The 15,759-nt window shown below is 30.0% G+C and overlaps 1 protein-coding gene across 1 annotated transcript; it reads right to left on the reverse strand.

The window, feature by feature from the left end:
- Positions 1 to 5,063: 5,063 nt before the first annotated feature.
- On the reverse strand, positions 5,064 to 7,343 carry LOC136091919 (deoxyuridine 5'-triphosphate nucleotidohydrolase-like). Its single transcript, XM_065819640.1, has 2 exons — positions 7,251 to 7,343; positions 5,064 to 5,453 (listed from the first exon to the last, which is right to left on the reverse strand). Exons 1-2 carry the CDS (start codon positions 7,341 to 7,343, stop codon positions 5,064 to 5,066), a joined length of 483 nt encoding a protein of 160 aa, XP_065675712.1.
- Between the last annotated feature and the right edge of the window lie 8,416 nt (positions 7,344 to 15,759).

The raw sequence follows: 15,759 nt of genomic DNA on the forward strand, positions 1-15,759 counted from the left end.
ATGGCAATATTTTGAAGCGAAATAAAATGAAAAAAAGAGAGTGTGGCTATTGACATATGTGATCCGCTTGTTATTAAATCTTCATATTGTTTTTAACGTATTCATGACAAAATCATGAAAGTTTTTTTGTTCCCCGTAAACAAAAACGAAAAGAGAATCATTGCGACAAGTAAACATAAGTTTTCATTTAGTCATGACTAAATGAAAATTTATGTTGACTTTTCGCAATGCTTGCCGCATTACAGTTGCAAAATTTGCAATCCCTTTTTTCGCTTCACCTAATATATGACATGCCACTAAACGTAAACATTTATTTTTCAATCCTCTTCGATTTTTCATTATAGAAATGAGTCTATTAAATTCCCCATTGCCAATTATTAAGGAAAATAACACCTCAATTCCGTTTGACAAACTTGGAAATTACATAACACTTTTAGTGTCGTAATGAATATCATTACAGATTTCATTTCCATCGAATCGAATTTCTTTTTTAGCCACATCAATGCAACATTGATCAAAAGACGAGTTTAAATGTTTCATATTAATTATTTGATAGGTAGGTGGAATAAATGATTTTAATTCGTCTAACGAGTAATAATTTAATAACTCAAGACACGCTTTTTGCAATGTTTTTCCTGTTATTCGAATTCCATCTTGAGCATTTACGCAATAAATATAAATTTTATAACCGTCTGCTTTTTTGCATTCCATCCATAGAGGCCGTTTAAAATTAATTTATGGAATTATAGAATTGTTCACTTTATCACCATTTCTATTTGCTTCCTGTCTTTTCCCAGTTAAAACCAATTCTACATCTTGTGTTTCAACTAGCCATTTTAAACAATGCAAACTTTCAAGAGTTTCATGTTCGCCCAACTTATATACCAACTTTTCCGTTTTGCCTAATCTTAATACTTGACCATTTCTTTCGTTTTGTCTTTTATCGAGTATTTCAAAAGAAGAAAGTTGGTAAAATAAAACTGGTATTTATCGAGTATTTCAAAAGAAGAAAGCTGGTAAAAATATTCCGCCAATATGAGCATGAACTTCTTTCTTTACACGCAAAACGCACTGAATTAGTGCACTTGTTTTAAATGTTTCGTCGCCTTTATCATACTTTTCAATAATTTTCTCCCATGTCATATTAGTATGTACAGACTCCATCAACACCGCAAGCCATCTAACTAGTGCTCCACCATATTAACCGTTTTCATCAGCCATATCATCATTGTTTTCATTTTACTTTTAAATGGCAAAACCTCTTGCCATTTTTTAACAAAATCACTTTCTGTTGAAATGTAAACGGACTGAGAGCCATTTGTTGACATACCACCATTCATGCATTGTTCAATTAAAAGAAGATGCGCTTTTGTTGGCGGGTGTTGAATGCATACATTACTTAAATAAGAATTGATTGTCCTTGAAAAACCAAAAATAGATATCGATGGTAATATGTGAAATTCTAATTGTTGAAACATTCGACTATCGTAATCAAATAAAACAAAACAAAGAGCTATCGTGTCAATGATGTTATAGATGTGTAACAATTTACTATAAGTTTTTAAATTTAAACATTGCCACATTTTCATCACATTCTCCAATGGAATTTTTAACTGTTTTCTTTCCTCTTCTTCATATTTAGATTTTGTTAAAAAATTGTCAACAAAATTGTCTAATGACGGAATTCGGGCGCATTCTAAACTGTTTTGATTAATTTTTGAATAAGGAAAACAATTTTTTCCAGTTAAAAACGGTGTACCATCAGCGTCAAAATTCAATTCAAAATATTTTTCAGTTTTAATTATATTTTCCTTCAATAAATAATCTAATATAGCAAGACAACTTTCATATTTGCACCCAAATTTGTTGTCGCGTCTGCTAATTTACAATTTAAAATTTTTAAAAAAATCGAATATGTTTAAAAGTAACGGTCTTTACTTTTCCTAAAGTGTCAGCAAAGTAATTCGTCAGCACTACTTCCCCCAAATATTTGTTCTATTTCTTATAAAGCTGACGGATATTGTTGCATTCATGGATGAGTTAGTTCAGTAAAATGAGGTAATATCATGAGTAACTGTAAAAGGCAGAATTATATGCATAACATTAATTTGAGGACTTTTAACACGACCATATTTTAAGTTACAATATTGGTGAGATAATCCCAAAACTTTTCCTGTCCAATGATCACGATCTATAACACCATAATCAAAGAAGAAAATATTTTATTTTATAAGCATTTTATTGATTCTTTCTTTCTTAAACACAGCTCATATGCAATTAACGTGAAATGAACTTTTTTTTGCTCCTCGCATAACATCACTCGTTCCCAAATCTCTCCAACTTTATTGATACTAGCGACAAAATCAAAATAACGAATAGTTTCATCATTGAATAAAACTTGAAGTAGATATAATCTGTCAATATTTTCAATAACATGTTTAAACTCAATATAAAGATAAAAGTTACTATTCTACATTGTTTCCATTTGATCTATGCTTTCATTTAAAACCAATTTTATTTTATTCAACAAATCAAACATATCGTCGTTGCTAAGCAGTAATGACAAAATTTCCCATTCATCACGCAAACTCATTTTTCAATATCGTGTATAATAACAAATATTCCAAACAAGATCAATAGATCGCTTTCAATCTCTTATATCCTCTTTAAATGTAAATACGCTGAAGAAAAAGAGTTTAAACTGAAATGATCAATTTTAGTCAATTCTCCAGCTGTAACTCAATCAATATGTAATTTACAAATAGTGAATTGCAAAGAAGCATTTCTCCAAATTTCGGAGCGCTCTCTTGATGAAATTTTAAATCTGTATTTTCTTTTTTTTAACTTTCTGCAAAACCGACATCTAATTGTTCTAATAAAATTAAATCAAATACCCTTAACGCTTCTAGTCCATCCTTATCTCCCAGCCGATAACACTCTTCCCACTCTTTAGCGATGTCATTTAAAGCTATAGGGCATTATTCAAAAAAATGTTCCATCCTTTCGAATGTGTTTAAAAAATACCATGTCCAATGGTATCGTGGATAACCAGCATGATTTTTTCCAAACGTTTTTCCAGCTAATTCAGCATCAATACAAAACAAGGTGACACTATGACAATAATATTACAACTTTTTTCCAACAGTTTCCGTTTCACAATCAAAACTCTTTAAGTAAGGAAAAAAATTTCGTGACTCATGAAAAAAAGATTACTTTGAGGTGTGTAAAAATCTTTGACACTCTCGTATTTCATCTTTCTCTATAAAAACCTGTACATTTGTGAAGACCACTGACAAATATGCGTTGACAGTTGTCACAAACGCGAAATCGGTAACTGTCTTTAGATAAATATTGATATTTTTTGGAAAGCATCGAAACATAATAAGATTTTTTATTTCTTTTAATAGTTAAAAGTTGGATTGTGCTTTCCCATTTTAATCGCTGATTAAAATGATCTCTTTCTTCGTCACTTGCAAATACTCGTAACGATTATGATCTTCATTTGAAATTTTCTTATTTTCATAAATTTTCGAAAATGTTTTTGTACATGTTTTTAAATTGGTTTGTTTGGTGTCGCCTCTATCTGAAGAAATAAATTTCAACTGAACGCGTTTTATTTAGAAGCTAATTCGAAGACAACAATATTTCAGTGGACTAATGTGTCCGGATTGAAACCTTTCAGAAAGTTCGTTTAAAAAAGTCAAACCAAGAAATTTGAAACGATTTTTCTTTTAAATCGTCCAAAGGACCGACAACATTTTAACATTCTTCTAAGGACAAATTTTCAATTTCTTTATAAGTAAATTTTTTAGTCAAACATTGATAAAGGGAAGCAATAAAACTGATATAAAAACAATAACCTGAAGGCAACCAAGCTGATAAATCAATATACGTTTTTTTCCGTTGAAACTCACTCCAATATTCTGGTTTATCTTTTATCTTCGTTAACGTTCGCCAATATCGAGCGACTTTCCTTACATTTTTTTCATGTAAAGGATTAGAAATCATAAATTGATTTTGCAAATTGCCTGGCACAACTCTATTTTATTTTAAAAATCTTGCTACTTTTCTTGAGGTTATTTTCAAGAGGATGTTTACAATAATAATCATTTAGTTTGTCATTGCGACTTCCAATAACGGAATCATGTAACATGACAAAATTATCTAAACTCACGCGAGTTAAAACCGTAGATTCAAAAGACGATAAATTTAACATAACAAAACCACCTTCCTTGTGGTTTGTGTGCTTTACACCTTCCCAATTTTACGAAAATATTTATTTTTGACTTCAAGGGGTTGAACAAAATGAACAGCAGAACGATATACACTCTTAATAAGATGATACCGATCATTTGAAAGTTCTTTATACCACATGACAACAGATATAAATGCAACTAAAAACTTGTCGATCTTCAACTGGTTGGTTTTCGGTTCGTACTAACTCTTGCAAAATGGTCAAATTTGTTTTTTTGCTAATAAACCTCTCAATTTCATCCCAAAACATTTTTCGTTTTAACAAATCATCCAAATTGCTTCCCTGATTTTTACTTGGATAAGTTTTACCTGGATTGAAGTCAATACATTCTTCATAAATTGAACTTTGTTGTCAAAATTTTTTTTTGACTTTTCCAATGTAAACTTCATTTATTTATATTTTCTAAAAAAAACTCTTTGAATTTAATAAAACTTGCGAGGAAAAAAAAATAATTATTCATTTTTAATAGAAAATATAAAAATGCTTTTTAAGAAAAAAAATCTTTATCAAATATCAGCAGTTAATACACATCAATATAAACAACGATATAAACCAAATAAACTACGAGTTTTTTCACAATTTTACAACAGTAAATGAAATCCTGTTTTGAGGATTATTTAAAAAAAAAAATAGTCAAAAGAGATTTAATTTGATTCAGATCTTTGAATCCAGCCACATTAGTCCACTAATCGGTGGAGTTAAAAATCTTGTCTCTTTTTTCCAATATTGTGGCAATTTTAGTTTCACATACCATTCGTCACTTTTAAATTTCACTTTCCAATCATCACTATCTTGGTTTTCATCTGATTTAAAATGTGTTAACATTTGACGACAGACTTTCACATTTTATTGCATTTGTCGAACCAAAACCTTGATCTCCTCGTTGTGTAACTCGAATACTCATCTTTTCAGTTTGATTAAATCGACAATTGTTGTATTTCACCATCGTTAATTGAGCTACTGCTAAAGTTTTACAAAGAAACTCTGAATGTTTATCTTCATTTCTTAAACAAATTTGGATGGGTCTTGTGAAATCCGAGTCTATTATTCCACTAAACAAAGTCACATTTTTCATAAATAAACTTGAACGAGACATAACTGTTGTGAAATATCCAAGAGGTGGTTGAACGATAACACCAGTCGAACATTTTGTTGGAACACCAGGTATTAACAAAACATCATTTAAAAGACACAAATCCTAACCAGCAGCAAAAGACGAACCCTTTTGAGGTCAACGCGCTCCGTTTTCCAAAATAAAATCAACTATTAACATCTAAACTATTTGAATAAAATTTTTTTTTCAAAATAAAAGATAATCAAAAATCTATGATAATAATTATTAAAAACTTATAGTTATACTTATTTTGATAATGAACATCAAAATTTACATAAATAAAAAAATCACCAATTTTTTTCAGCAGCACAAAATATATTTTGAAAAAACGCAGTTTTTATTGAAATATAAAAATCAAAACTGTTAAAAATTAAAAATTTTTTTTAAAATAAATTTCATTTTTAAAAAAAAAACACCTTTATATAATTTTTTTAAATTTATATATAATTTTTTTAAAAAGTTTTATAAAAACGCCTTTATATTTATTTTAAAAACTCTTCATTCCGTGGAAAAATCTCTCACCAAATAAAGTTTTAAATTCATCAATATTTCTGATTGTTTTTTCGCACATTATTTTAAATAAAAATTCGTGCTTTAGGTCACCAATAAAGTCGCAATTGTCTATAAATAATTTCACAAATGAAATCAATTGGGCTTTACTGACTTCTAATTTGAGAGATTCACTATTAAATACATTCTCAAAGGTTGGATCATTTAAAGTTAATTGTATATAATACAAACCTCGTCGTGGATTTTTTTCTTTTTTCCTTTAAAACCAATTAGACAATGATATATGACAGCAAAATAATAATTCTTTATCATATAAAACATTAATGGCTTGTGCGTCAAACAGGAAGAATATATATCAAAAGGTTGACATATACTATTTCCTTCTTTTTGAAAAATAAAATCAACATTTAAAACGAAACCAAGCAAAGCTGTGGTACAAGAAACTCGATTTTGTCCCTTTATATATCTCTTTAAATATAAATAAATAGATTCATTAATTGCACAACTATTATAAAAAACTTCTTGATTGCAACCTTTACCTTCGTATTTCCTAGCATTTACGTGTTTTTTGATATTCATATTGACATATTTTAATTCACACTCCTTTATGGGATTGCTTTTGTGAGTAACATATGTGGCCATAATGTTTATCCCACTAAAACCACACCAAATAGAAATGAAAGCCACACTTTATTTTTGTTGAAAGTTTCATGCGGCCCACCTGTGTTAAGCATATCTAAGCCATATAACACTTCATAAATAAAATTAGGACAAAATTTAAAAATTAATGTTTTAAGAACTAATTAGTTTTATTATTTAATATTTCAACTGTTAATATGTTAGTATACGTAGTTTATAAATATATTAAAACAAATATTTCAAATACCATATTTAGCAATATTATAAAGTTTTTTTGAAAGATATTTTATTTGAGTAGGGAAAATTTATTTATTCATCTTTGAATAACAATATCTAATTCTTGCTTCAAGCTCTTCTAAATTCTCAGCTCTTCAAATATTCTCGTAAACTAGCCGTTTTAAATCAACCCAAAAATTTTCAATTGGTCTTGCTTCTGAAACGTTAGCTGGGTTTATATCTTTGGGTACAACTTTGATTTTTTTCAATTTTAAAAAGTCAATGACCAACTTTGCGTAATGTGATCGAGTTAGATCAGGCCAGAAGATAAACTCATTGTCTTTTTTATAATATTCTATACTAGAGGAAGTAAAGTTTTTTCTAGAATCTCTTTATAAGTGTACTGGTTAATTGCCTGCTTATCCTGATGTATATAAAGAGGGCTTATTCCACGCGGGCTAATGCAACAAGAAACTAAGAGCTTGTCCTCGTACTTTTTACGCAATTGTATCTTACTTGGTCAGAACATTGAGAAGGATCAGCGGCATAAAACATATCATTACCAGCTAATGTGCTATTGTTTAAGGTAAAATAGCTTTCATCATCCATAATAAAATCCAAGTTTTTATAATTTTCGCACAATTTACGACATTTAGGACGCATAGATTTCTTCTACTGATGGCGATTCTATTAATTTTACGATCTGGACGATTTGTTTTTTTGAAAGTTCGAATGTTAGCCATTGTTTTTAATACTTGGGAAATTCGAGTTTGACTACAGTTAAAAACTTGAGCTACTTTTTTTTAAGAGCACCCTGACTTATTTTCAAAAAATGCAGCAATCTTTGGAATATTTTCTTTAGTTGCTACCTTAGCGATTCGACCACTTCCAACTTTTCTTTTTAGAGATCCATTCTCCAATTTTACGATTTTATTGTAAGCAGTTGATCTGGGTAAACATTCCATAAACTGCTTAGCAACAAACGCTTTACCTTTTTCTCGATTTTTTCGAGGTCCTTTACTTTGACCATTTTATTTTCAATATTTAAATAATTTTTTTAACTTAATTAAATTTAAATAGATTATAAAATCCTCTTTCAAATAAGTATAAAGGTTTTTTGCGTGCATGAAATAAATTACATAATAAATGCAATTAAAATTTGTCCGAAATTTTATTTATAGCCGAAATTTTATTTATAATTTTATATATATATATATATATATATATATATATATATATATATATATATATATATATATATATATATATATATATATATATATGTTATTTACCACTCTCCTTTATAGGATGGTGTTTGTGCGTTCCATATGTGGCTTTAATGTTTATCCTATTAAACTACACTAAATAAGAACAAAAGCCGCATTATTTTCCTACAAGAAAGTTATAACAAATGCATAAAGAAATCTTCTGACTTGTTTAAATTTCATATTTAAGTCAGTAGATTTACTTATGTATAGAATATACAAATAATTATACATACATACTATACAAATAAGCATCATGCTGTATATTTACTTATTTGTATAGAAATACCAATTAAAAAATTTAAATGGGAAAAAATCATAATTTTTGCTTTTATTTAATATTTTAACGTACAATAACGTAATTTATACGTACAACAACTTTTCATTAAATCTAAAAAATTTATTCTGTATTCGTTCTGTACACAAAACTAATCTGAATCTACTTGAATGAATCATGCAATCATTAACTGGAATGCAGTTTAACTCTTTTATTCCACTTTTAAGCACTATGACCACATGCGGGCCACATATACCTTTCTTGTCGGGATATATATATATATATATATAAATATGTATATATATATATATATATTTTTTTTTTTATACAGTAGTGTCCAAAAGTAAATGGACAAACACCTTTTTTGTAATATTTTTCATTGAGTTAACATTTTTAAATGAAATTTTGCATAAACATGTCAAACTATACTATAATTATGGAAAAAAAAATCCAAATTTAGGAGTAGTTACTCAAAATTACAATCAAAAAGCAATTGGACCAAATAAATATATCCTTTAAAAAAAAAAACTTTCTCAGCAAAGGATAAACCTTCAGCATTTTTCATCAAGAATTCTGTTAAATATAATGTTACATAGTCTTATATTCTGTTACAAAATGTATAATATATAAAAATAATAATCTGGGCATAATCCTAGTACTTCGTTGGAAAACCTTTTGCCGCCACAACAGCATTACATCACGTGGCATTGAATTAACCAAATTAATTAAAACATCAATTGGTATTTCCTCCCAAGTGCGCTTAATCAACTCAAACAAATCATTCTGATTAGATAGTTTCCGAACACTAATTTTTCTCTCAATATGTTCCCAAAGATGTTTGGGTTCAGGTCCGGAGATTGTGACGGCCATTCCAAGATACAAACTTTCTTTTGAGTCGAAAATTTCGTGACTAGCTTGGAGGTGTGTTTTGGATCGTTGTTGTTTTTAGCTGCAAGGAAGACAGCTAGATGAAAGATTTTGTCAAATGCCTTTTTGAAGTCGATACTAATACATCGAACATATCTACCTGAAGTTAAGAGTTTGTTTAAGGTCCAAATAACTACCATAACTAACGCTGAGCGTTAGCTGTAATGTTATAGGACCAGGCACAAATGTTATAAGGACCAGGCACAAATACAAATTAGACTTTTTCTGAAGAATGGCGAATGGCTAGTTTTGGCAGTATGTATAATTCATGAGAATAAATGTAATAATTTGCTATTATCATATGATGATAAGGTTACTATCATAACTTGCCATTTATAGGTTTTAAGTATCAAATATTTTTTCCTGCACACATTTCAAGCACCGTCATGGATTAGAAATGTTTTTGATTTCAGCGAAAGATCAAAAGGCTTTATGATATCTAACTAAAATCATTTTTCTTGCAGCAAGAGTTAGATCCAAAGAGTGTCGTTTCCATTATGGATTCAATAAAATTTGAGCATGGAGTAGTACATAGAACTTCTGTTAGACATCAGTACCGTTAGTGTCTGCTTTTTAGTAAAGTTTGTAGAAGCTATACTTTCAACTCTACTTTGACTTGACGATGAGGAAAATATTAAAAATCATATTTATAATTGTTACCAAAAGCTTGTAATAATTGAACCAATCAAAAACTATTAATATAAAAAACATAAAAAAAAACGGACTTTGTTTTAATGTCTCTTTTGATATCATAAATAGCAAATTAAACTTGGTATGATATAATTTGTTTACCTTAAATTGTCTTTAAAAATTTTCAATTGTTCTCTCCTTTTACTTTTTTCATTTAATTTGCAACCTTAAGTAGAAAAGATGTGCTATGTCTTTGAATATTTTATTGCGATCAATAACTATTATTTGTTGAGCAAACAAATTTTGTTACATTTTTATTGTTTTATAAATGTTTAATTCTATCAATTCTATTCTTGCATCGTAACAAATCAATAGTTTTATATCTCAAAAGAGTTAATAAAAGAAATTGTGGTGAGCCTCATTCAGTTTATATCACCTATTAAAAATTTATTAGTTTCTGATTATTATATCGTTCTATTTTTTTTTAATTCTCATTGTTTTATCCATTAAATATAACTTGTTAAGTTTTCACCATCTCATTCAGAGATACGAAAACAAAAATTTATATTAGATACAAAGATATTCTTCAAGTTTTTATAACTAACAATTATATTAACATAAACTCTATGTTAGTATAATTTAACAATGTTTAAATTAACAACTATTTGTTATATATAGTTTTTATCTCAAACACTTCCATTCAAATTTACTGTTAAAAATGTTTTCCTTATATCTTTTATCATAAAGGATATTTTCAACAGTAAATTTGAAAAAGTTGTTTGAAAAAACTTTATATAAAGTAGTTGTTTGAGGTATAAAGTATATCTAAAATTGTGTTGAAATAAGATATAAAGTTAAATAAATCGTAACAATACTTCTTTTTTACTTTCTTTTATAATTAACTTACTAGATTATTGAATGCGCATGCGCTATTATAAATTAAAAAATTATATATCCGGATATGGATGGATACACGGATATCCGTGTTTCCATATTTGATCAAAGTCTATTTTTTATATATTGCGATATAAGAGGCGCATTTTCTTTGGATGACTGACTGGTAACAATGACTATACATTTAATAACTCAAATACTTTTAGTAAAACTTATATAGCATATCACAAATATAAATGTACTTTAAAACTTGTTACACAAATTTCATTAAAATAGTAAAAAGTTTTTTTATTTTTTATCAATTAAGGATCGTTTTTTCTTATAATATACAAAATCGTGAAAAAAATTTGTGACTTTGTGACTTCAATTATTCATCCTAAAAATATATTTGATTTTTCTTTGAGTAAATACAAATTCTAATAACAAATCAAATTTACAATTTAACGGATTAAAAACTGATTTGAACAGATTTCCACATGTAGTATTTTTTAAAAGACAGTAGGGTGTGTTATTTTTATTTAGTTCGTTTTCTTAACAAACGGGGTTTGTTTTAAAAATACTTTATTTAACAGATCGTTTATATGAAGTTGAAAAGTTTGTTTAAAAACGAAATATTTTTTTGGGGGAAAAAAAAAAAAGAAAATTTGGGAAAAACAAATAAAAAGGTAAACTTGTTGACTCTAACTGAACTTTATTGATAATTATTAAGTTGTTTAGAGCAAGGTGTTGGATTATGTTCTATGTTTAAAGTCATTAACTTTAAACATAGAAGACATATCCAGAAATGCCTAGAGTGCTTACTTATGGCAATCTTTTTAAGTTTAAGTTTCTACATTCAGTAATTAATTTCTTTAACTACATAATGTCAAAAACGTTACAATGTTTTCAAAAACTAATGATAAAATATTTTTTCCACTATTCTCAACTAGATTTATATTTATCGATATATTTGAAATTTCATAGTAAGATGTTTTTGATGCATTCTTGCATTGGTTTATATATATTAAAAACAACTATCTGCTATATATATTAAAAACAACTATCTGCTATATATATATTAAAAACAACTATCTAAAAACAACTATATATTAAAAACAACTATCTGTTCTATTACATAAAATCGTATATAAATACAAAGTTATAATTCCCATGACAATCATAAAACTACAATAGTCATTAAAATAGTAATCATAAATGAATGCGTGACTTTCATCGCGTTTATCTACGTGACATTTACCACGTATTCGTAATAATTTTAAATCACCAACTTTAATAGAACATGCCCTCTTGGTGAATTAACTCATAAGTCTAATCGTTGTGAGGCTCTTATTATTCGTCCGGAGCGCGTTATCTTTTGTTCGTTGCATTGTTGAGAATAATTTCGAACTTGAACGGCATCTTCGTTATATCTTCCTTTCCGTTTTCAACTTCATCTTTTGGAATATCAAGACCATCGTTAAATGAGTCATTTATATTCTGAGAGTCTGGAATACGGCGACAAAAGTGTGAGATATGTGGTGGGAATGCGCTGTTTGCGGTTTCGACGTCAAACGACAAGGTATTTTGCTTCCGTACTATACCTGGTATTCACCACTGATCACATTTTATTTCTTGAGCTGGTTTTACCCAAACATTGTCACCCTCCTTGAATATGTGGTTTACTTCATATTTTTCAGCTTTCTTACGTGTATCGACAGCTGGGATAAAAGAAGTTGGTTTTCACTCAATTGCTGCGATGGACTTTCACTACAGTTTGATGATATTGTCTCATTGTATAGCAAGACTGCCAGAGCGATCAAACAACGTGAGCGGGCGACTGTTCTTTTAATTGTTATGTGTATGTATGCGTTCAACTATACCGTTACTTTGAACTCGATGGGCTGCTCGATTTCCTAAAGTAACGTACCACTCTTCAGCAAACCTTGTTAACGTGTGTGAACGAAATTCATTGTCCATTAGAAGGAAAACTGGCGGGCCAAATAAGGAGAATATTTCTTCAAGACTATTTCTTTCCGACAACTTCAGCCGCTGTTTTAGTTAGCAGTTTACGCCACACCGTACACCGTCATGGGCCGCAGTCAATCATTGATAAGTACAGTTCTGCACCTACATACGTTACATCGAGGGCAACCCGATTCAAACTCTATTTTACACTTCACTGACCAAGCTTCCATTTGAAGGAATAAGGATAGATGGAGTTGCACTGGTTACAACTTGCAACTGCTGCTGAAACCTCCTTACGTGATACATCCTGGTTGTTTCGTAAACAAAGTTGCAATGTTCGAGCGACACCAAAATGACTAATTAAATAAACTTTCCATATGTCTTTCTGTTGAATTAATCCAGTTGCACACACTGTTCTGCACCATTTTTTAAGGATTCGTGAAAGTCGATCGGCCAAATTTAGTTCAGATGGAATCCATTGTACAAAAGTTTTAATATCTTTTGCTATTTCTTTTATTATATTTAGCCGTCTTTATACTAACAATTGAGAAATTCCCCGAGTCTTTACGCAATATTCTTTTTTAAAACTGCGTTTAACCATCCCACGGTGCTCTTGCTACCGTTGTATACTGTGAGTTCTTTTATATCCAATTTACAGGCTAAATTTAGACCTCGAAGTATCGAATCTAGTTCACTTATATTAATATGGTGCGTATCACTCGTCGGTCGTAGCCATGCTGCATCTTCAATAACTACTTCTCTAACTAGATGAACTACACCAAGTCCTATGGATGGTGCATCACAGTAAAGTTCAGCTTTTTCATTCACTGATACCAGCCATTTCCCACCAACAGAGCCCTCTTTTTCCAAACGGTGTAACAACTCATTCATTTTTTCTTTGCAATCTTCAGAAACATACTCATGGAATATTTTCATCTAATCGTTTTATGTATGAAGTTTGTAAATGCAAACCTGCGACCGGGTAATGTCCAATAAGTTTACCTAAATTGCTAAAAAGCTGTAATCGTGTGACTGCATTTGAAGATTCGAATTGTAATACATTGTCCCGCTTTCATATCAGTTCGCCATTTTTATTTCGTTCGACTCTCAATCCTAAAACACGTCCTTTTTCTAGGTTTTCTGGAGGTTTACACTGCAACCTAAATTTATCAAGACTGCAACCTAAATTTATCAACACTGCAACCTAAATTTATCAATGTAGCATTGCTACATTTTTAGTTGTTTTTACACTTTCATCGACAAATGTATCATCAATGTAATTATCACATGCTTTCTTCACGGTAGAATTCATATTGAACCCGTGACGAAGAATTGTAGTTATTATTGTTGGAGCCACGTTGATGCCAAAACACATTCTGGTGAAGCAATACCGTTCCCCATTTACAATCACAGTTTGATATGACCACAGTTCTTGTCAATGTGAATTTGAAAGTAGGCTATTCTAATATCAAGAATTTTTGCATTTTTAATTTTCCTCCAACAACGTAGTTTCTCTTGACAAACGTCGGCATTTGCTGTGTGACAATTTACAAATTCGTTCAGAGCTCGGAAGTCTCCCACATGAGCGGTATCAATACTTTAGATGGTCCCAATGCTTGCTCGTTATACGGCACAAGAATGTCAGGGTTGATCCATTCATTTATTTTTTTCCGGTAACTACGCTCATGCTCTTTGCTCATCTTGTATTCGTGGATCGTATTATTAATTGCGGGCTCTTTAGTTCCACGATGTCGTCCACTATTTTCCGTCGAACTTTGCCGATATTTCCCGATATTTTATTTCGTTGTCTTCGTATACTTCGTTCTCTTCGTTTATTTCATTTTTTTCGTTTATTTCGTTCTCTTTACTATTTATATTATTTGCACCACATTTTGCTTTGTCACATGCTAACATTTGGACAGTATGGTTTTTATCACCATAGGCTACAGCTCCTCCGAATTTTTCAATAGCATCCATTCTAAAAGTTGAATCAAACCCGAATGATTTGTCTTTTACAATTAACGAATTAACCATCCAATATATTCTATCAATTTCCAATTTGATTACTATTTCACCTAGTACTTGCACAGTTCCTCGCAAAGTTGTGATGAATTTTTGACTTTTTGAAACAATTTCACGTGTAGGTTCAGCATGAACTACTGTAATTAGCATTCAGAATCAATTAATGCTGTTCGGAACATTCCGTTTATTTTAACTTTTAATGATGGCAACGCCGTTTCCGGGAGAATACTGGATGCTATCATTTCCAAATTCTCTCTTTTACTTTTTAAACCTTGCAATCGTTTGATGCAGTCTTTAGCTCGATGATTGTGTGAATAGTTCTTGCATTTTGCCTCTCAATCCCGTGCATATTGTCCAAATTTCCCACAATTAAAACATGCTATCTTATTTGTTCCGTCAAAACCAGCTGTTTGGGGAAGTAGCGATGTTGCTGCAATCATCACATTATCGGAACCATTCAACTGTCGGGCTTCTTGAGTCACTCGTTCCAAAGTAATACCAACCTCAACTTTGCAAATCTAAGTTCTTCAGGTTCCAGCAATAGCCGTTTGATCGTAGCTCAATCATTAAAGCCATTAATAAATTGGTCGCGCATCCTGTTATCATGATCCGTAAATTTGCATCCTTCAGCAGCTCTTGCAATCCGTCGTGAAAATTCGGTCACACTGTCGTTACTTGCTTTTTTAATTGTTGCAATTTCAAAGCGTAGTATAAAAGATGACTTTGGTTTAAAAAGCTTCATAATATTTTCCTCAATCTCTTCGTAAGTCACTGAATCGTCTTTTGGGTATGCCGGCAAGCATAGATCTTCTAATTCAGAATAAATCTGTGGTGGCAAACATGTTAATGTTATCGTTTTTTTTCTTGCTTTGTCAATTTCAATACTGCAATATATGTTCGCAGTTGACGGATAAACCGTTGATGGTTGCTATCAAATACTGGTGGCATAATGGCCAAAAAAGCTTGTTGCATTCTCGTATTGGTTTATATATATATTAAAAACAACTATCTGAGCGTTTTTCAACCTTCTGTTCTATTACATAAAACCGTACATAAATACAAAGTG

Source organism: Hydra vulgaris, chromosome 15 (assembly GCF_038396675.1).
Source record: "Hydra vulgaris chromosome 15, alternate assembly HydraT2T_AEP".
Taxonomy (NCBI): Eukaryota; Metazoa; Cnidaria; class Hydrozoa; order Anthoathecata; family Hydridae; genus Hydra; species Hydra vulgaris.